Source organism: Nansenia antarctica, assembly GCF_963989245.1.
Source record: "Nansenia antarctica genome assembly, chromosome: 3".
Classification (NCBI taxonomy): Eukaryota; Metazoa; Chordata; class Actinopteri; order Argentiniformes; family Microstomatidae; genus Nansenia; species Nansenia antarctica.
The window spans coordinates 29,301,733-29,329,259 of record NC_137688.1 but is presented as its reverse complement, the minus strand read 5'-3'; the positions used below and the strand labels follow the sequence as shown (position 1 = coordinate 29,329,259).

The 27,527-nt window shown below is 41.1% G+C and overlaps 1 protein-coding gene across 1 annotated transcript; it reads right to left on the bottom strand.

Annotated features, from left to right (window-relative positions):
* Nucleotides 1-133: 133 nt before the first annotated feature.
* Nucleotides 134-27,527, bottom strand: ccdc69 (coiled-coil domain containing 69; the record flags this gene model as incomplete). The annotated part of the gene is made up of 11 exons (XM_080527146.1): nucleotides 27,305-27,527; nucleotides 27,063-27,215; nucleotides 25,978-26,160; nucleotides 16,593-16,659; nucleotides 4,748-4,926; nucleotides 2,133-2,220; nucleotides 1,837-1,910; nucleotides 1,553-1,654; nucleotides 1,237-1,356; nucleotides 807-904; nucleotides 134-323 (listed from the first exon to the last, which is right to left on the bottom strand). The coding sequence occupies exons 1-11, from the start codon at nucleotides 27,383-27,385 to the stop codon at nucleotides 134-136; spliced, it is 1,335 nt and encodes a 444-aa protein (XP_080383272.1). The 5' UTR covers nucleotides 27,386-27,527.

Here is a 27,527-nt window from a genome sequence, read left to right as displayed (position 1 = left end):
CTACTGAACCAAAACCATCATGTCAAAGATGCTCAGGAGAGGCACAGGAAGAGTATATAACTGGATCTAACATTTGGCATCAGGTTCCTGCTAGCGACTACGCTCCTTAGTCAAGGTACCTGGGCTTTGGTTGTCAGGGTGGGGTTACGAGGCTGCCAGTCCTGAGTGGTGTGTGGATGGTGGGTGGCATGTGGATGGTGGGGCAGGAGTCCCTGTGTCTCAGCTTAAACATGAGCTGCTCCTTCTCCTGGGTGAGCTTCTGACTGGTGACAGACTGCCGCTCTAGCGCCCCCTGCAGGTTCTGATGCTCCTTGGACAGCTGCCTGGAGTGGAGGGAAGAGCGAAAAGCAAGGCTCAAGATTTGTTTATTTCTGAAAGATAGTAATGGCCTTGCGATTATTATTATCTGAAGCCAAATATATATGTTTTTATCTATACTTCATTAAATAAAAGTCATTTATTAGTTTTTGTTTCCTTGGTGCTGTAATGGCAACAGGTGGATTAGCACAGACACTTGTTTGTGGATGAATTAAATTAAATTAGTTTAATTTGAACTCCCACAATCTATTCTCAGAAATCCCCTGCTCAGACAGGCATTGTCCACCAAGTGGTGCCACATGCACGTGTCTCACGCAAACACTGGAGTGAACTTGACTTAAATCTCAATGTCTTATTATTCTCCACTGTGACTTTGAGCTGTGGTTTTACAACAGTCATGTACACTATGTACACAAGGTCAGGGCAGTTAAATAAGCAAACTGAGGAGAATGGAGGTGGTGTGAGTCATGTGATGATCATGGTCTTACTGGATAAGGCTTTGATAGTTGTCGATCCGTACCCTGAGGTCCTCATTCTGCTGTAGAACATGTATGACTTGGTCTTCTAATGACTGATTCCTTTCCACCTTAAATAGCAGACACCGGAACATAAGGACACAATCAGCAGTTATAGCCCAAAGACAACATGATCAAGTTCACATTTGGGATAGCTATTGAAAAAAACAGTAGGCCTATAGTTTAAAGTGTGCTCTGGGTAGTATTTCTATGCCTGTGTTTATGCTGCAACCAAACTGCCCAGGCATGGGACAATACAGCTTAATTAAACTGATTAATCTAAACAGCCCATAAGCAATTAAGAGTATGTTTGACAGCTTGAAGCCCAATGAGAGATGATCTCATTGTGTCCAGTGCCTCCCAGTCTTCCTGTCTAACAGGTCAGGTCCGGTCCCCGTCCTACCAGATCCTGCATCTGCATCAGCTTGCTCCCCTGATCCTGCACCCGCTCACTCTTCATCTCAATGACAAACAGCAGAGACTCCTGCTCTCGCTCCCAAAACGGCCCCGGGCTGCCATGGGCCTGGAGGGAAGGGAGGGAGGGAAAGAGAGAGCGAGGGGGGGGGGGGGGTGTTGTAAAATTAACAGCAAAAAAGGCCCTGAGAACAGATGTTCAAAGTGTAATGTTGCATAGTAAGGGAAACGCAGCTATTCCCCCTAAAAGTAACAATCTAACATTAACTGAACAGTGCATGGTATAAACACAGAAACACACACACCTGAATGTTTCGTTGTAGATCCTTCTTGAAGGTTGACTCCTCTAGTCTCTTTTTCAACTCATTGAAAGCCTGGAGATCTGCAGTCAACTCCTCAACCTTACACTGTATGTGGGGCAGGCAAGAGGTGATGAGAAACAATTGGTATGTTCTTCTGATGAAACATCAAAGGAAGGTCATAGGCCTACAGTGATATACACTGTAAAATAAATGCAACACTTTTTAAACCAAGGATGATTAAAAGACTTACAGCCATAATGAGTTGAGACAAAGCTAGACATGCATACCTGCGAAACCTTCTCAGTTGCCTGATACGTCTCATCCAACAGAGCTTTCTCTTCTCTGTGTATCCTCTGCAGTTCTATGAAGTATAAAGTAATTTGGTGAATTATTTAACTTAATACAGCATCCACTGGTTCAAACATACAATCTGAAACAAGGCTTTTGCAGACCCGAGGTAGTTTCTTTGCAACAGGTGCGTAGGTGAAATCAGACAAAACATTTATTTCATTGTTCCATTGCAAGCAGAGACATAACATCTTCATGGTCAATTAATGTGTCATACTGTAGTAATGGCTCTTACCTTCAATGTTGTGCTCATGTTCCTCTGTGGCACTCTTGCTTTTCTCCTCGTGAAGAATGAGCAGATCAGCAGTGATTTCGGTCTTTACCTGGAGGTTACACACACAAATACTAACTTGGTACAGCATCACCTTTTCCAAAGGGAGCAATGTCTAGGTCACCCAGACGGACAACCACAACTCTCTTCTGCATGGACTGAATCCAATAACTCAAATTCGAACCCAAACTTGAGGTAACTAGAATTTTCGCTCACATCTTTCATGACAAATAGAGTGACGAGTGTGGATTGTATAAGTAAGGACCTTGACCATGTCATGGTGGAGACACCTCACAACCAAAATGGGTGCTACCATGAGTCATACAATAAACAAACACCCCTCCAAAGGCTTACTCTAAAGTGTTCTTACTTTGTCAGTATGTTTGTACAAATCAATGCTGTTTCGTTTTCTCTTCGCGGCATTACAATGCCAAGCTTGCCTATAAACAGGTCTGGCTTTGTTGGCAGTGACATTTCAGAACGGGCCAAAGGCATGCCAGAGTGCTCTAACTCACGGCCTAGTCACACGGGCACCATAACACTTGCACACAAAATAGGCACTGTTCCCAATCTATTCTGTAATGGAAAAGCATGCCTTGTTTATTATCAGTGACAGCTGCACAATATATGACCTGACATCATCATTTGTTACTTGCTCTCTGGTTAGTCTTTAAAAACTGCTTGACTTGAAGCTGCATGTCCCTGTGGTATGCCATGGGGCCTCAGTTTAAGGGCGACCGGGTGCTTTCTCTGGGACCAGATTTCCCCATGCAAATTTGGGAAGCTAACCCGACAGACTTGCCCTGAGCTTAGTGGGAGGCTGTCCCCAAACATGTACCGGTTGCTTTGGATATGGCATATTGTTGGTTACGGTAACCACATTGTCTTTTTCTAAATTATGACAAATTGTCTTTTGTTCAGTTTGTTTGTTTCAAATGTACCTACTATTTATGTCTATTATCCATTTCAATTAGGGTTGGCCGGTTTTACAGTTAAACTGTAAATCGTGGTCTAAAAAAATAGCAACAGGTTTTTGTCAATACAGTCATAAAACCATCATAAATTGCTATATATAATAGCGAGTGTTTGTACTATACCTTCTGCCTTTCAACTAACTATACCTTCTGCCTTTCAACTCACTATACCTTCTGACCTTCAACTCACTATACCTTCTGCCTTTCAACTCACTATACCTTCTGACCTTCAACTCACTATACCTTCTGCCTTTCAACTCACTATACCTTCTGACCTTCAATTCACTATACCTTCTGCCTTTCAACTCACTATACCTTCTGACCTTCAACTCACTATACCTTCTGCCCTTCAACTCACTATACCTTCTGCCTTTCAACTCACTATACCTTCTGACCTTCAACTCACTATACCTTCTGCCCTTCAACTCACTATACCTTCTGACCTTCAACTCACTATACCTTCTGACCTTCAACTCACTATACCTTCTGCCTTTCAACTCACTATACCTTCTGACCTTCAACTCACTATACCTTCTGCCTTTCAACTCACTATACCTTCTGCCTTTCAACTCACTATACCTTCTGCCTTTCAACTCACTATACCTTCTGACCTTCAACTCACTATACCTTCTGCCTTTCAACTCACCATACCTTCTGACTTTCAACTCACTATACCTTCTGCCTTTCAACTCACTATACCTTCTGCCTTTCAACTCACTATACCTTCTGCCTTTCAACTGACTATACCTTCTGACCTTCAACTCACTATACCTTCTGCCTTTCAACTCACTATACCTTCTGCCTTTCAACTGACTATACCGTCTGCCTTTCAACTCACTATACCTTCTGCCCGCCTGACCACTATGGGGTCTAGAGCCTTCAGCCACCCATCTCTGGAACTCTCTTCTACAAGATATCCGCAACACTGACTCCCTCTCCACCTTCAAAACCTGCCTGAAAACCCACCTTTTTAAACTGGCGTATTTTTAACTAATTGTTGTTTAAGTGTTTTGTTTTGTCTTGTTTTGTTTGAATCACTGTTTGAATCTGTTGTTTGTTTTTAAATTATGCTTTGTAAGGTGTCCTTGAGTGCTTTGAAAGGCACCCATAAATAAAATTCATTATTATTATTATGTTGTGTGTGTCTGTTTACAACTGTCAACAAGCTTTTCGAAAATAACTTTCTAGCTAGTATGTTGTAATTCTCGCGGATCTACGAGTGACAATGGATGATTACTATGCTTGTTTTTATGTCGAAAAACCTAGAATAGGCTTGAAGAATAGCCTAACGTTGTAGGATACGCTTTTATGCCCTTTTTTGTTACTGTTATTTCTTTATGATTTGATAAGCCTACTAGATGCTATATAGGCACATTTTTGTCATTGTGTGAAAATAATTAGTCATAACCCTAAACCGCAGTTAAACTGGAAATCGGGGTCTTATTTGGGGATGGTTTAACAGCAGAACATTTTTTGAAACCGCCCAAGCCTAATTTCAATATCAAGTGCAATTCAATTTGTATAATGCTTTTGAAAATAATATCATTGCATTATCAAATTGTACTTTAAATAAAGTTTTGGTTTGAATTTGATGTGACTTGCTACCTTGTCAGTGATGCCGTGGACCAGGTCACAGATGTCTCCGTGTGGGTGGCCCTGCAGCAGCTCTGCCCTCGCCTGGCCCCCCGCCGCAGACAGCACCTCCTTCAGGACCTTCAGCTGCCACTCATACCTCTCCAGCTGCTTCTCCAGCCCCACATCCAGCTCCTCCAGGGGAACTTTACCTAGGGGTGGAGAGGGGGACACCAGGTTAGCATTGTCAAGTGACTGTGACTGGGCGCAGTCCCAAATCAATTCCTACTGTTAGGGATGCTCCGATCTGGATTTTTGGGGCCGATACCGATCACCGATTTTTTTCCTCAAGATCAACCGATACCGATACCGATACCGATTTTAAAAAAAATACATAACTGTAGGCCTACTGACTGGATAGCCTACATATTTTTTGCTTTTTAGACAAAAGTTTTGATCCATTAGGCACCAAGCAAACGCAGACCCATTTTTATGGCATAGTAAAGGTCTGGCCTATCACCCAGTTAGGGCCTGAAGCCCAAGTCAGTCGATATGGCTGTATAAAACACATCATAAACGTGGCCTTCATGGTTTACATACTGTTACGTTCTCCTATGTTTTCTGTTCAGTTATCTGTCTTCCCCAGGGAAAAAAAAAAAAAAAAAAAAAAGATCGGTTTTTGCGATCGGCCATTTTTGCCGATCACCGATCGAGTCATTTGGAGTGAAATCGGCCGATTTAAATCGGTGGCCGATAAATCGGAGCATCCCTACCTACTGTATGACTTCCTTCTCCCTAGCCACTTACACAGTGGAGTCTGGTGGAGGTAGACATTGCAGGATGGGCTCATTGTAATGCATGGAATGGAATGAGGAATGGTGTGTTAATATGGTGTGTTTGATACCATTCCATCATTCCAATCCATTCCATGCATTTACAATGAGCCCGTCCTCCGGTTTCTACCTCCACCAGCCCCCCTGCACTAACAGTATGTACTATAGATCTGGTAGGATTTAATAGGGACATCCAACTTGCTTGGTAAATGGACTGCACTTATATAGCGTCTTATTCCAAAGCACTTGCAATGCAATGGCCTCTCATTCACCCATTCACACGAATGGCGGCAAGCTACCATGCAAGGCGGCCGGCCCGCTCATTGGGAGCAATTTGGAGTTCAGAGTCTTGCCCAAGGACACCTCTACAAGTGGACAGGAGGAGCCAGGGATCGAACCGCTGACCTTGCGGTCATTAGACGCAGGTTCTACCTTCTGAGCCACAGCCGCCACCATGCCTGTTGCTTATAGCTATCCAATCCGCTCAGATATACAAAAGACAAATGTGTCTAGGTTGAAGGGGCTTGAAAAGACTGATGACACAGTGGCCATAAGAGTTGAACCCAACCTGACTTACAACCTTCACTGGATTGACTAGACTCAGCAGAACAATAATACACACACGAATGTGTCATACTTTATTCTATAAATACTTGTACTCTCTGTATAATCCAACTGTGCTCCGGTGCAACTTTAAATGCACTCGGGCACCTCTGCATGGAAGGTTTGACATTACAAAAACTTTGGCTGACCCTCAGAACCGTAATAGCATGGCAACAAACACACCTCTGAACATACGCTGGTAACTGCAAAGCAATGGAGGCTAGTGGGTGTAGAAATTAGAGGACGGTGTACTAGAATTCTTTAAGTATCTAAATAGAAAATAGAACAAGGCAGCCTGCTTCCTTCAGATTGTATAGAAAATGTATTTAATTCTCTTTTGCAAAAGGAGAACAGTTTACAAGCATGACAGAGAGTCTGTCAGTGAAATTCTTCTCAGAAAAGTTAAGTTCATGGCACAGAGCCTAGCTTTTTATGTACAGGTAACTGTCACACCCTCAGGTAATATACAAGCAAATCACAGGGATTTCCTGTCTACATCAATAATGAGGAGGGGGTCACATGACACTAGCTGTGATGCAAATTATGAAGAGGATATGGGGGGATTGACCCCCACTTTCTCTTATGGCGCTTTTCCACTACCGGGCTGATCCGTGCCGTACTTTCAGAAACGCTTCTCCATTATACGGAGCGACCCGGGACTGTAGGAGGAGTTACGTGTCATAAGAATGCGATAAGAACTATGTCAAAATGCAGCATTATCATGCACAGATCAGCCTTAAAACATGTAACGTTAAGTGCCTGTTACTTGCCGCTTTCACATCTTCGTCACATCAACGGGGGAAATGCGAGATAAACTCAGTTGAACGGAAAGTCCTAAAGTATTTTAGCCTTCCCCCTTTCCACTGGTAATAAGGAATTGGCAAGAAGAGATCGATATAAATAGATCAACATTTAAACAGATGAAGAGAATGATTACAATATAGAGATAAGTGTTATTACTGGAACTGTATTCTACTAGCGGGATAATGCACTCTCTCTCTATTTCGGGCTAAACTGTGCAGTGTAGCCGGCGTCCTGGTTCCTCCAGCAACCGGACACTTCCATAAATAACAACAAATATGTAATATGTAAATATATAAATATTAAATAATATGGAAAGGGGTGATCGCAGTTTTAGAAGCATGTAACGTTAGATATATAACGTTAGACAGGGAGCGATGTATTTCTATGGAAAGGCTGTGCTTGACACTCTCATTGGAATGACGCGGGGCTCATACAATCTCCGCGTTTGTTATAGATGGGTCATTGACGGATAAGACTTTTGAATGGGCCAATTTTAAAATACTAACAATAACAATATATTTGGCCATTATTAAAACATTTGGAATGTAGTGTACACATGCATTTATGCAAAAAAAACAAATTAAGAGATTTTAGTGTTTTTAAAGTTGAATGAATAGGACACGCCCTTAAAAAAAGTCATTTGGGGCGACCGTAATTTATCTAAAAATTAATATATTTCCTTAACATTACTAATATTTTAACAAGTATCAGTAATTAAATAAACTGTTTAAGAAAGACAGCCTTGTGTGCCCTTTCATTTTTTGTAAACCATGACTTCACAAGTTTATTCTATAATGGCAGTGTCTCCCTCGTAATGCAGTTACAATGCCCATTTTTGTTCTAAAACCCATAAAACTGAGTTAAAATGTGTACAGATAATATCCACTTAAGCATAGTATACAATTGATTAATATTTGAGCCAAAACTGATGGATATTCTATTTTGAATTTAGTACAGTAATTGCCAATAGTTGGTTACCCCACATGACAGATGGTCGCCCCAAATGATGAGAAAACTGCAGGCAGTTAAAAGTCTATTTGAAATGTACACAATACAGTTCAGACTAAAGAAAACGGAACAAAGTTTTTATTACAATCTTTTCAAGTTGGTCAAGTCAAAAATATTCTTAAATTCATTCAAATATCACAGAACTAAAAAAATGTACAACGTAAAACGCGTAGGTTACAAGTTTCGTCAGGAACATTCAAATATCACAAATGTTAAAAACATTAAACATTTAAAAAGTTAAAGTGCAATGCACATTATATGCTTCAGGAACTTCTTCAAGAACAAATATTTTACAAATGTAAATGTTCACGTCCTTGTCATCTCATCTTTGGTTTTGTCAATCTATGAGTGAGAGAAGGAGGGTTAAGTAGCATCACTTTTGTGGACCCTGGTAGTCACATTGCACAGGGATCAACAATTTCAGTAAATAAAAAGTAAACAGTTGTATATATGGAATAAAAACTAAACACCAACACAGTTCTATAGAGTCAATAAACAATAAACACCAACCTAGTTGCATGGATGAAATCAACACTAAACACCTACAACACAGTTGTATCAGTTCCCTGTATATGACTTACAACACAGGCTGGTTGGAGCAGTGATCATTTGTTACATTAAAACGATGTTTAGGAACATCAGCATGTAACAAACTAGGCTATTTCCATTTCATTGTTACTGTAATTTCATTGTCTTTGCTATTGTCATTTCATTCTCATTTGTCACTTCCATTTTCTTTTCGTTCCTTTATTTCCCCATTTTATTGCCATTTCATTTTCCTTACTCATTGCATTGTGACCAATGACCATCTAATCATTGTGACCAGACTCATGGTAAACTGCAGGCATTTCTTTAACACCAGGGGCCTCATTTATAGAATATGGATAAAATGTGATCTTACCCTTGGCGTACGTAGAAAACCATGTCAAAATAGTGAATCATAAAATTTCAAAGTGAGTCAATTTGACAGTGGAAACGATCGTAGCTCTACGTCAGGTCTTGACTTGACGTACGCACATTACCTACTAGTTATGCAAAGTTATTACAGGCATGTGAGCCTCACTCGAACACGTTAATGCCTACTTAACTGTAATTCATGCGAAGTGAAAGTGGCTCGTAATAAAATTAACAATGTTGTTATCAGCCGAGAAATTGTTTAATTCAAGATTTAAAGGGAACTGATGTTTATGATTGTATTTCAGTCTTCCTTTATATGCCATTAGGCTATTGTATGGTGTAATCATTCTAAATTGAGGCGTGATAAAGGCGGTCGGGTATATCCCAGCCCTCCTTCAGCCGCATCCTGCCTGATGTGATCGGGGAAATTCGGGGGCGTGCGTTTGCGACCGCGCGTCTATTTCTGATAAGACAGTCGATCTCCTCCTCAGTAAAGTTTCTCTTCTTTTGTTTGTCTACCATCGTGTGAACTCGTCAAAGGTGCTGCTCAACACCCCAATCAAGCCTATTTATAGCACTTGGCTTAATTCAGCCTCTATAATTGAGCCGCTATCACAGGGCGTAAATACAAAGCTCATTCACCTGCGTTCAATTTCAAGTATATTGTTATTTATAGACGGAAGTACGTACGACAGACATACGCAATTTTAAACAAGCACAGTCCGTTTTATAAATAATGCATACGTCCATTTAGAAAAATTTGCTTACGTGCAAGTTAAAGATGACGTTCAAGTAAATTTTTATAAATGAGCCCCCAGGCATTTCTGAACTTTACCCAGTCTTGGCAAGTTAGCTTCGAGACGCGAGAAACATTCTGGTGGCCTAAATTACATACAAACTTAAGTTCAAGATATTACAGAAAAGGTCATTCCTAATCCTACTAACATGACAGTTTCAAATACACCAGAGAAAGATATAGCCTACTGCATGTTACCTATAGTTTTTTACCTTTCTTTTTTCCTGGCAAGATAGTGGGCTCTTGCTGCAGGGTCTGCGTTGACCCGCTGCCTGTATCGAGCAGTCTTCTGTTTGCTTGTTTGTGGTGCCATCTAGAAAATAGGTTAAACTAGTTAAACATAACTAATACATCTACAATTACCTAAATGGAATGTCATGCTATACAATTTTTACATTTCTTTCATAAGATTGCACAATAATCAAAAAGAAACGTTAATTCCTAAATAGGAATGGAAAATGACTGAAATGTAGACAAATATGTGTTAAAGTATACAAAGAGTTATGCTAAAACAAAGAACTGTATGTATATAAATCATTAATAAAATATAAATATACAGAAACTACAAATACAGGACGTTTATCTATCATGTAAGACACTCAGCAGTGGTCGCCCCACATGATACTAGGTCACCCCAGATGATGTTTTCAAGTTCAGTCAAATATTACAGGCTAACAGTTAGCTACAGAAACCAAACTAGCTACTTCTTACCACATGTCACTATCAAATTTATCATCAAAATATAGATTTGCAGATAAAACTTATTATTCACAGTTTTGTGGGGGTCGTCCCACATGATATCCAAAAGTGGCAAGTACATGACAGCAGTTAAAAAAGAGATTTATTTGCAAATATGAGAGAGACTTACTAACCTGCCAGTTGTTTCTCTGGGTCCCTCACATGTGACTGGCGGATGCAACATCTGTCCTTGAGGTGGTTTCAAAATAAAAGTCCCACAATTGTGTTTTCTTGATGGTCGCCCGAGATGATATTTCATAAAATGTACATATTCGGACAACATTCGTTTGTATTTTATGATGGAAATATAAGTGCAAATGCTTAATAAGTTTGTCAATTAATGTAAAACATGTTTGAAATTATGCCAAATAGAGCAAGGGATATATTTAAATCGATTTAAGTGATTTTAAACCGGTTGTCTAAATAGAAGTCAAGGCTGGACGGTCGCCCCACATGATGTTTTGACACTTCAGATAGCAGAAAAATAACCAATAACTAAAATGTTTGGAGAAGTTAGAGTGGTTATGTATATGGGGAAGGTATTAGACATACATGTTATCTTTTTATGTTTTTTTATGTTTTTTTTAAGGTAAGAAATTCAGTTGGACAGAAAAAGTAGGCGTCACGTCATTGACCCAGATACGAGTGCTGCGCTGTCTCGCTGGTAGTCAAATATATTTATTTATATAGGCTATACAGCATATGGATGTTACGTGCCTGTTACTTGCCGCTTTCAGTTCTAGTAGTTTAGATCTCGCAAGGAATCGCCGACATGCCCCAACCCTAACCCTTGCCACTTTCAGTTCTAGTAGATTTGTAGTTTAGATCTCGCAACCAGGGATTGGGAAGCGATGTATTTCTACGGAAAGGCTGACTGACGCGGGGCTCATACAATCTCCGCGTTTGTTAGTGCTGCGCTGTCTTGCTGGTAGTCAAATATATTTATTTATACAGCATATGGATGTTACGTGCCTGTTACTTGCCGCTTTCAGTTCTAGTAGTTTAGATCTCGCAACCAGGGAATCGCCGACATGTTAAAGGGAGCAAGACGCGAATCTACCGGCATTTGGCTGAGTGAACGGCAAAAATGCCTGGACGGCACAGCTTGGGATTCCATTGAAGTTACAGGGAACGATGTGTGAAAGAGGTTTAAATGTTGAAATAACAGTAATACCATGTGCATTGATAAAATGACATAAGGGATGAAAAGGGAAGATGGCAGTTTTATGGCGCTTTTCCACTATCGTGCCAGCCCGGGTCGACCCGGGTCAGCCCTGTGCTTTTCCATTTGTCGGCCTGGATCAGCACGGCGCGGTACGGCACGCTTCTTTAGCTACCCTTCGAGGGCAGGAACCTTTTTGAGACCCGGAACCTTTTTGCCAGGCTGCGTGTGACGTGTGACGCTGCACACCGTTGATTGGTCAATGGAAATCGTCATCCCATGTTCATAGATTTCTTCGCTAACCGCCATCTTTAAATACCACATTCACTCTAGGAAAATGTCACTACTGTTTCTGTAATAGCTTATTAATAAAGATTCGAAAAATTATGCTGACCATCGTATTATCTTAGTTTAATGTCATTTCAATGCATCATAGAACTTTTATTTACAACAAGCCTAACACAAAAATCGCTATTATGCACCATCTTTGCCCGTGAATAACACCGGCTATGAAGGTGGTACAAACACAATACTCCTTTGCTAACTTCACCATCGGTATACGGTCATTTTGAGCCCTTAACCACCGCGCTGACACCCCGAGAAGTTATGCTTTTAACCGTAAACTCAATGAACCGGGAGTTCACCCGCTGCTGCTCGCAGCACCGCGCCTGCTGGTTTAAACTCCCGTTGACAGCGGGGGGAGAGAATAGTTTTACCAGGCAATTCGCTCCTCGCTGTGTCGACCGTGATAGGAGTGTAGTATCGACACCATTCAAATGGTTTTGGATTCCCTGTCCTCTCCCCTATCCGGACACGTTTGAATTGTTATCCTAACCCACGGTAAATCACAGTTATTAACCCGCAAAGGGCACCGTCTTTGCCTGTGAATAACACCGGCTATGAAGGTGGTACAATCACAATACTCCTTTGCTAACTTCACCGTCGGTATACGGTCATTTTGATCCCTGAACCACCGCGTTGACACCCCGAGAAGATATGCTTTTAACCGCAAACTCAATGAACCGGGAGTTCACCCGCTGCTGCAAGCGTATCTATAACGAACGCGGAGATTGAATGAGCCCCGCGTCAGTCAGCCTTTCCGTAGAAATACATCGCTCCGTTATATATCTAACGTTACATGTTTTAAGGCTGATCTGTGCATGATAATGATAATGTGCATAACTGATAGTGCTGCATAATGTTGATCTATTTATATCGATCTATTCTTGCCAATTCCTTATTACCAGTGGAAAGGGGGATGGCTAAAACACTTTACATTTGGATAGATAGGACTTTCCGTTCAATGAAGCATGATACTCGCGAGTTCATCTCGCTTTCCCCCCCGTTGATGTATTAAACAATCTAAGCAATCTAATCAGAGCAGTTGTTATTATGTAATATGATTGATGGATGTGCCATTTTTGATGGACAGCAGTGAGCGGATGACTTGATGTGAGCATGTATTTGACTAATGCTGATAGTCTTGCTCCGAAACCGGATTCAAACTACCGTAATTCATGAACTATATGCCCAATCTAAAAAATTCAAAGAGTTTCTGAAAGCAGAGAAGTTGCACTTTTTGAACAGTTGAACTTTTTCAGGCTTATTACGGTAGTTCACCAACAAAAAAAGCACAGTGCTCAACGTGTCAGGAGAAATAAAAATAGAATTGTGTCGGCATTTCCCTGGTTGCGAGATCTAAACTAGTCTACTAGAACTGAAAGCGGCAAGTTACAGGCACTTAACATTACATGTTGTAAGGCTGATCTGTGCACGATAGTGCTGCATTTTGACAATATTCTTATCGCATTTCCCCCTGCTGATCTGTATAGTGGGGGGGAACTTATGACACTGTTATGACGCGTAACTCCGCCTACTATCTCCTGCTCCTCCTACTCGTTCCTGGTCTCTTGTGTATAGTGGAAAAGCGCCAATACCCAGAACTGTTCAAAAGCGTGCCGAAGCGAGCTGAGCCGAGCCGAGCCGTATAGTGGAAAAGCGCCATTAGAAGGGGGATGATGAAGCGCGCTGGACTGAGGAACATAAGTGATTTTTTTTGTTATGGTTGTTGTAAATAAAAGTTCTATGATGCATTGAAATGACATTAAACTAAGATAATAAGATGGTTATCATACATTTTCTAATCTTTATTAATAAATTATTACAGAAACAGTAAGTGACATTTTCCGAGAGCGAAATCTGTTGTGGTATTTAAAAATGGCGGTTAGCGAAGAAATCTATGAACATGGGATGACGATTTCCATTGACCAATCAACGGTGTGCAGCGTCACACGTCACACGCAGCCTGGCAAAAAAGTACCTTTCCCCAACTTTCGCTACCCATCCCGAACAGGAACTAAAAATGGTACGGGTACTGTGGCCTGGTTCAGCACGGTTGGCAGTGGAGAAAGGCAAAAGAACAGGGCCAGCCCAGGCCGACCCGGCTCGGGTCAGCACGGCTCGCTTCGGCACGCTTTTGAACAGTTCTGGGTATGAGCCTTTTTCCACTATACACAGGAGACCAGGAACGAGTAGGAGGAGTAGGAGGAGTAGGAGATAGTAGGCGGAGTTACGCGTCATAACAGCGCGCCATGGTGGTGACGTATATTTTCACGAGACACAACACAGCCACAACAATAGCAACATGGAGGAACTTGATGCTATCGTATACTTTTTCCTCGGCATGTGGTATATTATTAACCGTGATTTTTTGGAGAGAAAGAGAAAGAGAGAGAGGGAGAGAGAGAGGAAGCTATGTACACATAATAAAGTCATGTTGTTTGAACCCTTAAAACCACTGCCTTCACTTGTCTGCTTTATGAACTGTATGAGCATATGAGATGGCTACTGCCTGATCGATGTCGACACTGCTCGTAGTGAATATAAGCACTTGACGCATGTTGAACTCCTGGTTCATTGAGTTTACTCCCGGTTCACTTCTCGGGGTGGCACCACGGTGGTTCAGGGCTCAAAATGACCGTATATGGTGAGTTAGCCAGCATAGTCTTGTCTTTTTACCACCTTCCTAGCCGGTGTTATTCACGGACAAACACGGTGCCCGGAGGCACCCTTTGCGGGTTAATAACTGTGATTTACCGTGGGTTAGGATAACAATTCAAACGTGTCCGGATAGGGGAGAGGACAGGGAATCCAAAACCATTTGAATGGTGTCGATATGACACTCTTATCACGGTCGACACAGCGCGGAGCGAATTCCCGGGTAGAAATTGTCTGTCCCCCCGCTGATATCCTCCATGACGTGCTGCTGCTTAGAGCAGCGGGTGAACTCCCGGTTCATTGAGTTTACGGTTAAAAGCATATCTTCTCGGGGTGTCAGCGCGGTGGTTAAGGGCTCAAAATGATCGTATACCGATGGTGAAGTTAGCAAAGGAGTATTGTGTTTCTACCACCTTCATAGCCGGTGTTATTCACGGGCAAAGACGGTGCCCGGAGGCACCCTTTGCGGGTTAATAACTGTGATTTACCGTGGGTTAGGATAACAATTCAAACGTGTCCGGATAGGGGAGAGGACAGGGAATCCAAAACCATTTGAATGGTGTCGATACGACACTCTTATCACGGTCGACACAGCGCGGAGCGAATTCCCTGGTAAAACGTTTCTCTCCCCCCGCTGTCAACGGGAGTCGTCAACCAGGAAGCGGTGCTGAGAGAGCAAGACACGAATCTACCGGCATTTGACTGCCGCTGGACTGAGGAACACCATAGGCACAGCACATCGCCATAATAGCGATTTTTGTGTTATGCTTGTTGTAAATAAAAGTTCTATGATGCATTGAAATGACATTAAACTAAGATAATACGATGGTCAGCATAATTTTTCGAATCTTTATTAATAAGCTATTACAGAAACAGTAGTGACATTTTCCTAGAGCGAATGTGGTATTTAAAGATGGCGGTTAGCGAAGAAATCTATGAACATGGGATGACGATTTCCATTGACCAATCAACGGTGTGCAGCATCACACGTCACACGCAGCCTGGCAAAAAAGTACCTTTCGGCCCTGTAGTTCCTGCTCGTGAAGGGTAGCTAAAAAAGTACCTTTCGGCCCAGTTCGGCTCGCTTCGGGCCAGCTCGGTTGTCAATGGAAAAAGGATAATAAACCGGGCTGACCCGGGCTGGCCCTGTAGTGGAAAAGCACCAATAGAGACACTGAGGTGAAAAAGGAAAACACAAAGGGCCAGACCTGCTCTAGATTGCTCAGTCTCTCTAGGTGCAGGTTAAGAGAAAAGAGAGCAATTAGGTCTTTGTGATCATTCAAATGTGTCTGCTATCTAGCCAATGTCAAGCTTCATAGAGAAACTTGTTTCATTGTCTATTAGACTGAGGTCATCAATGTGTTGATTCTGCCCAGACAGTCTGACTGTCTAGTGACTCTTGTGAATACAGTCTCAAAGGTAATGAATGTCTTATCAATAAATAAAATGTCTTATCAGGCATATTATTCCACCACAACGGGCTCATTGTAATGCATGGAATGAGGAATGGTATACAACCCATACGTTTGAAACTTTTGTTTCATACATTACAATTTCTACCTCCACCAGCCTCTCCTGCAGTAAAATAAGTTCATAGTGCTATGTGGGGACTACCATTTAGTGCAGAGATGTATAAAGTATACAAAAATCCTGCTAATATGTATTTTCCCACATAATTGTATGGCTCCTTCTGTCATTTAGAACACAATGTATATTATGTAGCCAAGAAGAACTTGTTATTTCATTCCATGCATTACAATGAGGCCATACCTCTACTGGTATACAGTACTCCTCTCTCTTAGCAGCATATTCAGACAAAATTAAGAAAATAAATAGTATGTATAAATATATATGCAGTAGGTCTATGTAGCAAAACTATACATTATGGTGTAAAAAAAAACAGAAAGCATAAAGTATAGCTTTTAGAACTGTCAGTGATGAGTCTTCGTGATTCATTCAGCAGGCGCTGTAAAGTGTGACATCCTTTGGCTTGATATACAAACTGGCAGGCAGCACTGTTTTCTACAGGAAACCACTCACCACTTCCATCTTGATGGTTGTTGCTCTCCTGATGAGTCTTCTCACCCTGTTTGCCTTTGTTTTTCCTCTAAAAAGAAGAGAAAACTGGGTTATTTTTAATTGATAAACTCTGGTATGGGTATTACACAAACTCTTAGGCTAAAACTAGGTCTCAGCAATTAGATGATTATCATTACTGAGAGGATCTGAACACCATTTTGGAAATGCCAGGGTCCCCAGCACTTTGGGTTTGTCAACAGGAACAAGAGGGGCTTATGAAAGCTCCTGATGAGTACTTGACCCATATTTGCTACTTCAGAGTGATTAAACTTCACATGACTGGCATTCAATCTTTTTTTTCTCCCTAAATTACATAACATGGTAGAATTGCATGATTCAAAACTGTTTTGCACTGTTTCATTGTGTGCTGAAACAAATAAAGTTGTTTTTTAAACATACTTTAGCCTGATTTAAATATATATACCTAATATAAATCTAGCCAGAAAGATTAGCCACAAAGGCTGTCACTAGGCTACCATCACTAGCCTACTCTTAAGTTGAGATGTAACAATACCAAGGTTTCTAACATGTTTCTAAGAGTACAACACCTTGGGCCATCTATGGAGACAGACTCCTCCCTTTAAAACAACGTTATCCCACCCCCACTACCATTATATAAACACATATAAACACTCTACGGAACGCGGGATACCAACTTTATTTGAACATGGAAAAGCCAATAAATACCATGCTACGTTTCGCTCACTATTCTCCAGCCAAGCATTGTAGAGACAATGTAGACAAGACAAGCATAGAATGATGCGATGCATTTTATTGCTTGCTTTAAATCTCTGTAGAGGATCTTAAATACACAGTCCAGGAGCATGTGTTCTAGAGGGTTTGGGATGGCTCTTAAAGGCGGCCATAAATCAAGGCTTTCTTCGTTCCACAGTCTTTTTAAACATTTGAGCGCTGCAACGTTTAGGGCAGGGCAGGCGTTCACTAGCCTCCACTTGGACCCAGTGAATGGAACATCCCAGACACATGGCAGAATGTACACTCTGACTGCAAATGTTTACAAGTGTCTTTAGGCCAAAAGTTGAAGGTTAAGATGCACCCTTATGTAACTTTTGTGAGAAATACCGGTGACGGTCAGCTCCATAGAGTTGAAACATATTTGAAGAGTGCAAAATATCACACATTTGGTAGATGAAAGAAGTATCAACCTTGGATGGAACAAACAAAAACTGACCCCAGGGCATGGGTATCCACACAAACCAATAGTTCTTCTAAACAATATCTCCCATTCATAGAAAAGTGACATTTAGAGTGATGTCTGGTCTTTACAGCCACGAAACAAACATTGGTGTTATTTCATTAACACTTGGCTGTGGCTGCATCCTCTTCATGTGGTATGTTCATTCTGGTCCGTCTGTATAAAGTCACTGCTATAAGTGTGACTCTCTTGGCTTCTCTTGTCAAACCTTTGCAGGCCCCAACACTTCTCCAATTGCCTACGTCAACCATAGAAACAGATGGTTTTGTGATCTGCAAAAGGTGCAGCGTCCAAGTGCATGGTTTATATGTGCTTACCAATACTCTGTGAGAGAAATAGATGTGTATCTCAAAGAGAGTGTGTAGGCTCTACAGGTACCATGTCATTTTGATAAATCAATTGATAATCTACGCCATTTAAATACTGTAGTTTTTGTGAAAGATTTAAATGGATCTGATTCATACACTGCCAGAGAAACTAATGAATTATCCCCTTTCATCTCAGCAATTAAGCAATCCTCAACAATACCATCTTGGATATGGTTTAATCTGTGACATAACTACTTGGTAAACTGTAGCATGAGCTTGTGTCGAAGCAGGTTCATGTAGTACTGGTACTTCCAACTGAATTATTGAACTATATTAAAAAAAACACTTGTGGCCTCTATTGTCAAGACCCTTCCTATTGCATTCAGTGCTGTTTGTCACGTTACTACAACACTTTTGAACTGATTCTGTGGCCAGAGTGAAGGGATCCGGCTTAAGTTATGAAATAAAACCAGAGTCTACAGTAGGCTATGGTATCAGTGTATCTTTACTAATTACCAATGATACAGAAGGACGCATGGATGCTTAAAACAGGAGGCATGATACAATGTACTAACTAGCACTCTCATTTCTGTTAACATAACAACACATACAGTTGGTTCTGTGAAATGTTGTCAACTAAGAGCAGTTGGGCTTCAAACTGTCGTGGGAAATAATTTTTTTCAGGACATCTGTTTCCAATCACAACTTTGCACAAATTGATTGAGCACCACACGTTTGCAAAGCAGCAATCAGGGAAGCAACAGATTATTGGGAAAAACAACTTTCGTAGTTTATTTGCGAGCTCTATTAACCAAACACGTTTCATTGTAACCATGCCTCGAAGCGTCGCGACAATGGCAGCTCAAAAAACAACACTTGGATCGCTAATTAACTTCCCGTTATCACCTCAAGGCGTTTGTCAAATACATTCGAAACACTGGCAAAGATGGATAAATACCTTTCCTCTGCAAGCGTGGATACACACCTTACTGTGGCTACAACCCATTCCTTGTCCCGCGTCCTCCCTTCAACAAGTTCTCTTGTCTTCAGTTTTCAACTTTCAAATACCAAGCCTGCCTGCACTGCACCGGGGCTGTCTGGCTCTCTTTACCAGATGGGCGGATCTTTCATAATCCAAACTCCCCAAATGCCGAAATCTGCGCAGCAAACTGATAGTACAACTATTTGGACCGACTCAGAGCACCTCAAGTAAGATGTAAACGCACATAACATCAATGTAATGCGCGTCATGTGCATACTAGTTGAAGCTCGTGGATTTCATCTCTATTGGTTTGAATTTTTACCGTAATACACAAAAAACACGCACAATTTCCATGAGACAATAGCCATGAAAAGGATTCGTTTATCATACTGGTATGTAACCATGATGAAACATACGATGAAATATTTGTATTATATATATTAGATTTTCTTTAATCTAAAAAGGTTACACGAAATAAATATGTGTTCCAAAGTATTTTAATGCCAGTGTAGTACACTAAAGAATAAACAATTTAATGGATTGTTTGAGAGACAGATTTAGTTATTTGTACTCGTTGTGCCATTACATGTGAATAATATAGTAGTTTTAATAGCCATTAGATCATTTCATTAGAAAGCCTGTATTTACTTTTCAAACTAGTTCCTCACTAGGAGTTCATGTTGATCTTTCGGGGTTGGGTGGGACTGCACTGCAGAGAGGCCATATCATAGCCTTGCCCCAGTGTGCTGCATATCCCACATAACTCACCAATAACATCAGCACTTCTCTCTGTCACTCACATAGTATAAACACTAACAAGACCTACAGTATTATCCATGTAAAACCCCAACAATATGTTTGCCCCTTTAAACTATTCAAATGGGAAGTATGTTCAAGACAACTGTAGTTAATTTTCAACAATGAGACACCTTCTACTGGAATGTTTTGAGTCATTTTAACAACTCCCCCTTGTCAAAGATGCATTGGGAAATATGTTAGATGGATTCAAGACCTACCTCAGTGGCAAGCTGTCAAAGACCAAGAACCTGATTCTCTTCTTAGCACAGCATCAGTATCTGAGGGTCACAGCTTCACTGGGATGGGCCTTGGCAAAGTTACCTGTCCTGGAATGTATGGATTTGCGCACAGAATGTAAACTACTGCCAGGTTGGCAATGTTCCATGAAGAGCTCCACTGGTGGTTGATAAGAATCATATTTCAGAGAGGTGACATCATAGGTTAAAAAGCCAAACTACACCAGTTGCAAATATATAACTAGAATGTATTCCTCAAGTCAAATTATTTCTTTGTAGCATTTCATTATTCAATTTAGGTACTGTAGAATACCGATCTATGTCTGCAACGTTGTTCAGAATCAGAATCAGAATCAGAAGACTTTATTGCCATGACATGTAAACATGTTAGGAATTTGGTTTGGGACAGTGGAGCACGGTTTACAGCAGGACAGGTGCAAGACAGGACAAGACAGTGCAAACCAACATCATAGTGCAAGAGTCATAATTAATATAAATATAAAGTGTAGAGATCAAGTGTTCAAGTGTTCATATCCAGACAGTCCAAAGCTCTCTGGGTGGGGGTGGAGGGAGGGTAGATAGATAGGGGTCAGGTCAGGGGGTGGGGGGGGGCCAGCGGCATTTAGGAGCCGGATGGCTGTGGGGAAAAAGCTGTGTGCATGTCGGGCCTTCACAGTTTTTAGGGACCGCACCCTCCTGCCTGAGGGGAGCGGGGCGAAGAGTGTCCTGGGTGTGCGGGGTCAGCCATGATCTTCCTGGCCCTCCCCAAAGCCCTACTTTTAAACAGGGCCTCAAGGGGGGGCAAAGGGCAGCCAATCACCCTCTCCACCGAGCGTATCACCCGCTGCAGCTTGGCCTTGTCCTTGGCCGCTGCAGCGGTGACGGTGACGATGGACTCAATGATGGCCGTGTAGACGTTGTTCAGGGAGACAAAACGATTAGAGAACAAGATTATAGATTAGAACAATGGTTTCAACATCTATATCCGAGACCACACCAGCTTAATCTTCTCCACAAACAGTTGGTCTATTTTTGGACACGGCCTCTGTTTATATTAAGCATAGATGTGGCACCTCCACAGCAGATCAACTACGGAATTTGAGACACTTTCATTTTTGTGAAAACCCGGACTATTTATAGGTCCGCTACTCTAATCCCACATAAAAAGATGGAGCAGTTGTTGTAGTGAACTGTGTGTGTGAACAGAAGATGTTTCCATGGAGGAGCAGCTGCAGCAGCTCAGTTACCATTGGGTCAGACACCGCTATCAGTATGTGACAAGCTGGCCGATGCACCCAGAGTTTGCATTGCTATCTACAGTAAAAACAACATGATAAACCTATTAGGAAAAAAATGTTTGCTCATCACATCCTGGATAATGCATAGATAATCATGGGGGTATTCCATCAACGTCACTAAAGGACAATCCAGGCTTATTTTGATAAATCCTGCGAGCAGTGGCGGACTCAGGCTGTTTGAAGGGCCGGGGCGAAAAGAAAAAAAGGGCACCTACTGCACAACATGGGACCCCATCAGTGCACATGGTCAAGTTCAGACCATTGGAAGGGCAGCCAATAGGCCACATCCTCTAATTTTGCCTCTCAAAAGGGCACTTTAGTGCAACGTTTTTCAACTGTGGGGGCACATGGTCAAGTTTAGACCCTTGGAGGGGCACCAATAGGGCACGTCCTCTCATTTTCGCCACTCAAAAGGGCATTTTTGCCACTCAAAAGGGCACTTAAGAGAGACGTTTTTCAACCGTCGGGGCACCAGGAGGGGCGGTCGCCCCCCCTGCCCCCCCCTCTGAGTCCGCCAGTGCCTGCGAGATTTATTTAAAATCAAAATAAGCCTGGACTTTCCTTTAGCGATGTTGATGGAATACCTCCCTGGTCATAATCTAAGTCATTGTTGGTAATCACTTAAACAGGAAAAGAGACCCAAACAAACACCACTGGGTAAGGGGGAAAATACAGTACCGGTACATTAAATTATGACTTTTTTTCTAAATGGTGTAAACTAAGGATTAGGGGTAGAATAAAAAACAGCCTTTTCTCATAAGAGGATTAAAGGGCAAATTACAATCCTTTAATAAGTTATACTTCTCATCACTTTGAAGCAAATGTTTATTAGGCTCCATCCAAATATTTGAGGTAAGACTGTTGAATTCATTGTATATTTAAAAGGGATTTAAAAGCTAATAACTGTATTTGCAGCTATATAGTTTCACACTGTCGACGTTTAAACCTTCTCGCCCATGTTTGAGAGCAAACAGTGACTGTGTCTGTGAAGCATATGGCCTGCGTATAGCACTCAACCCTCAGAGGCACGAGGGGCCTGGGCAACAGTGCCACAGCACCAATGTGCCTCGCTCCTTCTCAGTCAGCCAGCTGATAACATTCTTTCCATTGCCTCTCAGACCAAGTCCAACTCTCAGATAGGGACACACGTGATGGAGTCCCTTCCAGCCACAGTGGAATACAGTGTCTTCCTCAGCTGGAGTGTTTTAGTTTTTTGTGTCGTGTATTTGTGCTTTTGTGTTGCTATAGCGACCCTGGGTGAAGTCTGGATATGAGTTTGTATAAAATAAATGATTTAGTGGAGAGCCCACATTTGCAAGAATGATGTACATTATGTAATTGGAGTTGGAAGTGGTGATGATGGTCTTGGAGGTTTGATGTCATTTCTTATTTCAAACTACCATTCAAGCCTGCAAACTGTGACACTTTAAATAACGTGAAACAATACTATTGTGCAATATGACAACCCTAGTCGTCTATCTGTACAGTATAGTACAGTGGATAGTGTACATAGCCTTTATTTATGTAAACCAGCTCCTTCCCTTCTTGTGATTTTTTTTTTTTTCTCCCTTTCCTAACACCAGGGGAGCCACCCCTCCTAAATTTCGTTGTTTGGTACCTGTACTGTAGCAATGACAATAAAGTCCAAAGTCCCCCAAAAAAGTCCATTCCTTATTTCGTTCCATGCATTACTATGAGCATGCCCTCCGTTTTGTATCTCCACCAGCTTCCAGTGTTAGGTACAGTAGTTTCCATAGCTACAGTGTTAGGTACAGTAGTTTCCATATAATAGTATAATAATAGTTAGGAGGTACAGCACCTGGACATCTGGAATCATGAATTGGAATGGAAGTGCTCCCTTGAAAATCAGGAATGACAGGAATGTTGATAAATTGAAAGAGAGGAAGAGTCACCTGGACCCTGAATAGTTACAGTATGTCTTCCTAGACGTGTATTCTGAAAACAGGGCAGCATATCAGAGATATTAGAATCTTACCTCTCCTCTTAATAGAAACACATGATATCTTAGATGTTTTTAGAGAAAGACTACAGTACACATAATACAGGGGAGGCTAGTGAAGGTATGGGGATGGGCTTATTATAATGCATGGGACAGAATAAAGTATGGTAGTTTGAAAGGAGGAATGTTATAAAACTATGTTATAAGAACTACCATTCTTCATTGTGTTCCATGCATTACAGTGAGCCCATCCTCCAATTTCTACCTCCACCAGCCTCTCCTGGCATACTAGCTGTTCCATATTGTGCAAAAAAACATCCCTGTTCTTCTTCAGGAGCATCCATTCTGATATGTGCAGGTTGATTGTTCTCAAAATGTGCATTGAAATATATATTACTAATTGAATAATCGGCACTGAACCACTTCATACTGCATTACAGCAGTTTTTTTTTTTTTTACATGAACCATGTTATGAAGTCATGCAAGTCACATTTTACCACTACATCTCTGCCATCTTGTGGTCATACAGGGAAACATCAGATCAAACTCAAACTGAAACAGACAGTGCTCATTTGTTGGATACTCTTTTATAAAACATTTTTATTTTATTGTGTGAAATGATTGACCAGTGTCACATTGTTTGTCAGTACAGGAATGAATATTCTCAATCAAAGATTAACCAAACATTTGGTCAACCAAGCAATATATATATATATATATATATATATATATATATATATATATATATATATATATATATATATACACCGGTATATTGTTTTATGTTTTTCATTTTGTTAATGTTTGTTGTTCATGTTAAGGACAGGAAATACTGTGCATATACAATGTTCGAATTAGGTTTGAATTAATCCACTACATTGTTTTTATGGTAATAAATAAAGAATGGGCTATTTAGCACACATTCAGTAAGTTCACCACCAATCCATTCCATTACAGACAGGAGGTCTATTTAGGCACTTTTACAGTAATATGACAAAATAATAAAATCACCTTCATGAAATACACGATCAACTGGAAGAATACCACACCATGTCATCCATCAGAAAATCAAATATGAGAAAGCAAAGCAAATCAAAGCAGCACTATAACATACCACATAACTAAAACCTACCTATGATCATGTACTCGAGCAAACAATCTAAAATAAACATGGCACAATAACAAAGAAGAAACTTGATTTGTCATGTCAACAGGTTTCCAAGAGAAATGTCTCTCTCCAACAGAAACATCAAAAGGCTGTTCACCCATTTACAAGTCCTGTCTGTTTAAAAAACATCAGATCATAAAATCCTACGTCTATTAAAACATTTGAAAAACAACTGGACTGGTTGTACCGTGTTAATGAGTATCCATGCAAAATGACAGAGTTTTCCCTTGAGTTCCCTTGAGAACGGCTCAGTGTGAATACAGGACATATTCTAGGCATCGGAGTGAACAGAGAATGCAATTTTGAGGCAGCCTAGTTCTTTGTCCATACTTCCCAGCACTCCCTGTACCCTGTAGTTGCCATTGGTGAGCCAGAAGGGGAGTTCAATATCAGGCAAGTAGAAGTCGGACTCTGGCAGTGAATAGACCCCCTTAGGAAAGAGGAGACATAGAGGTCACCTGAAACCAGTGGAGGCTGGTGGAGGTAGAAATCGGAGGACGGGCTCATTGTAATGCATGGCATGGAATGAGGAATGGTATCAAGCATGTGTCATTCCATTTCCGTGCATTACAATGAGCCCATCCTCCGATTTCTACCTCCACCAGCCTCTCCCGCTTGCAACCAATAGACAGGAGTACAGCATGAAGTGAAGTGCTGTGTGGTACACAGATGCAGCATGGTGTTGTCAGTGTCATTGGTAATACTTCACATAAACTTGATCTTACACCTTTGTAATATAACAATGTACTATAGGTGCTAAATTACTGCAAACGGTTCTAGATTTCTGAATTTGTACTGATCTGACTCCATTACGTACTCCATTATGTAATAACGATGCATTTTTAAAAATGTAATATGTCAATGCAGTGTTACTAGAATAATTAGATTGTAGCTACACAGGAGCAAAATAAAGCTGTGGATAATTCACCCTCAAAACACATTCATGTGATTAACCACATACCTTCACTCCAGTCAATATAGCAAGACACTTTTTTATGTCCAAATCCCAGCAACTTGCAGTAGACACATTTTCCAATAATCCAAGCAGGTGGGGTCCAATTTGTGGCCCCCATTGCCTTGGTAAATGTGTCTGCTGCAAGCTCACATACGGACATAGTCACATAGACGTGTTTTTTTGTTATGAGCTTAGTCACAGGAATCAGATTTTAGAGTGAACTCTTTAATGTAAAGTGTTACCACAATCTCTTGCTCCACAACCCAAGAAGGTCAGCAATTCAGTGCTCTCAGAGGACATTCACTCCATTGCACCAAGCAGGATGTCAAATAGGGAAGTAGCACAATAAGACATTTCCTACAGTACATCATATACCAGTCATTTCAGTAGCCTACAGATGAATTTAGACTTGAATGTAGACTTACTGCTTTGAAGGGGCAGTGACAGGGGATGCCATAAGTATGTAGTGGTTCAGGGCAGTCTTGGCCAGGTGGTATCAACTGGTTGAGTAGGTCACAAGCATCAGGGTAGTGGCAGCTCCCTATCTCCTCCAGACATGGCACTTTGACCCAGAAGCCAGCTACTTCTTTCTCCAAGGTTACATTCACCTACAGGAGGAGATAAGGGCCAGTAAACTTGTTGGAAAAACATATCCACGAGTTTGGTCAATAAAACAATGTCTTACAGATATACAGTAAACATATCCACATGTTTGGTCAATAAAACAATGTGTTACAGATACACAGTAAACCAAGCTTTCTCTTGAACCTTGCTCTCAAGTTGTTTACGGGAGCAGTGGAATGTTAGTTTTAGGGGGATGGTCAACTGAAAAACAAAGACCGAGTCATTTTCAGGATGACAAGACCTCATAGTCTTAGAGATATTTGTTGTATAGCCAACTGTAGCCTCCATGTTTAATAACTACAATATTACAGAACATTGCCATTGCAATTGTCATCCTGTCTTGGGGATTTCTTCATTTTAAGGATGAGCTTCTTTGAATCTAGGACTCATATCTGGCTTGTATTTTAAATAATGTAGCCATGAGTGTTGCAAGTTGTGTCTGTGGTGAGCTGCTCACATGAAGCTCATGAGATAAGCAGCAAGCATCCCCCACAGACACGTAGCAGCCTGTTTAACCACACATAACACCCATGACCGACAATACACTCACTGGCACAAAGGAATAACCCAAACTAGAGACAGATATGGTAGACTTTCAGTTCCCTAGGTTTTAGAGGTATCTGCTAACCGGAGGAAAAAAATACTGGTAGGCCCAGTAGGTATTAGTATTACTACCAATACTAATTACTACTACTATTATTATTATACTACTATTATTATTATATTACTATTATTATTACTAATACTAATACTGGTATTAGGCCCAGAGATACTTAGCAAATATTACATGATCATATGCACTCAATAAATATTATTTTATGAAAGAACAAGTGTAGGCCTACACATAATCTGACAGGCAAGACTCAACACGGGCGTGCTTACTCACAGGCAGGGGTGAGACCAGTTCTACTGTGGTGGAGCCCGACGCGCTGGCGGTCAGGTCCCCTGGGACGGTGATGGGGTCAGGCGACACGGAGAGGCTCTTCACAACCGCTGGGTCGTCAGGTTTGCCGCAGTTCTTCCACGCGAAACCCACAATCTGTTGAAACATATGGAAGATGTTATTGTATACGATTTTATCAAATTGAATAGAATACTATTACAGCTAACGAAGACTATTAATCATACCCTTGTTGCATTCGTCAAGCGTGTTTTCTTGAAATGCACTTTGCAATCCCCTATAATTATAGTATCTGTAATGCATAGCATTATCATCAACGCAATACAGTTCCTCATGATTATAGTTGCTAATTATCTTTACAATAGAGCTAAACGTATATAAAAAAAATACAATTAACAATTGCTCAAGGTTTAAACTGCTAGATAATTCGTCTATTGAGGCGGCGGCATG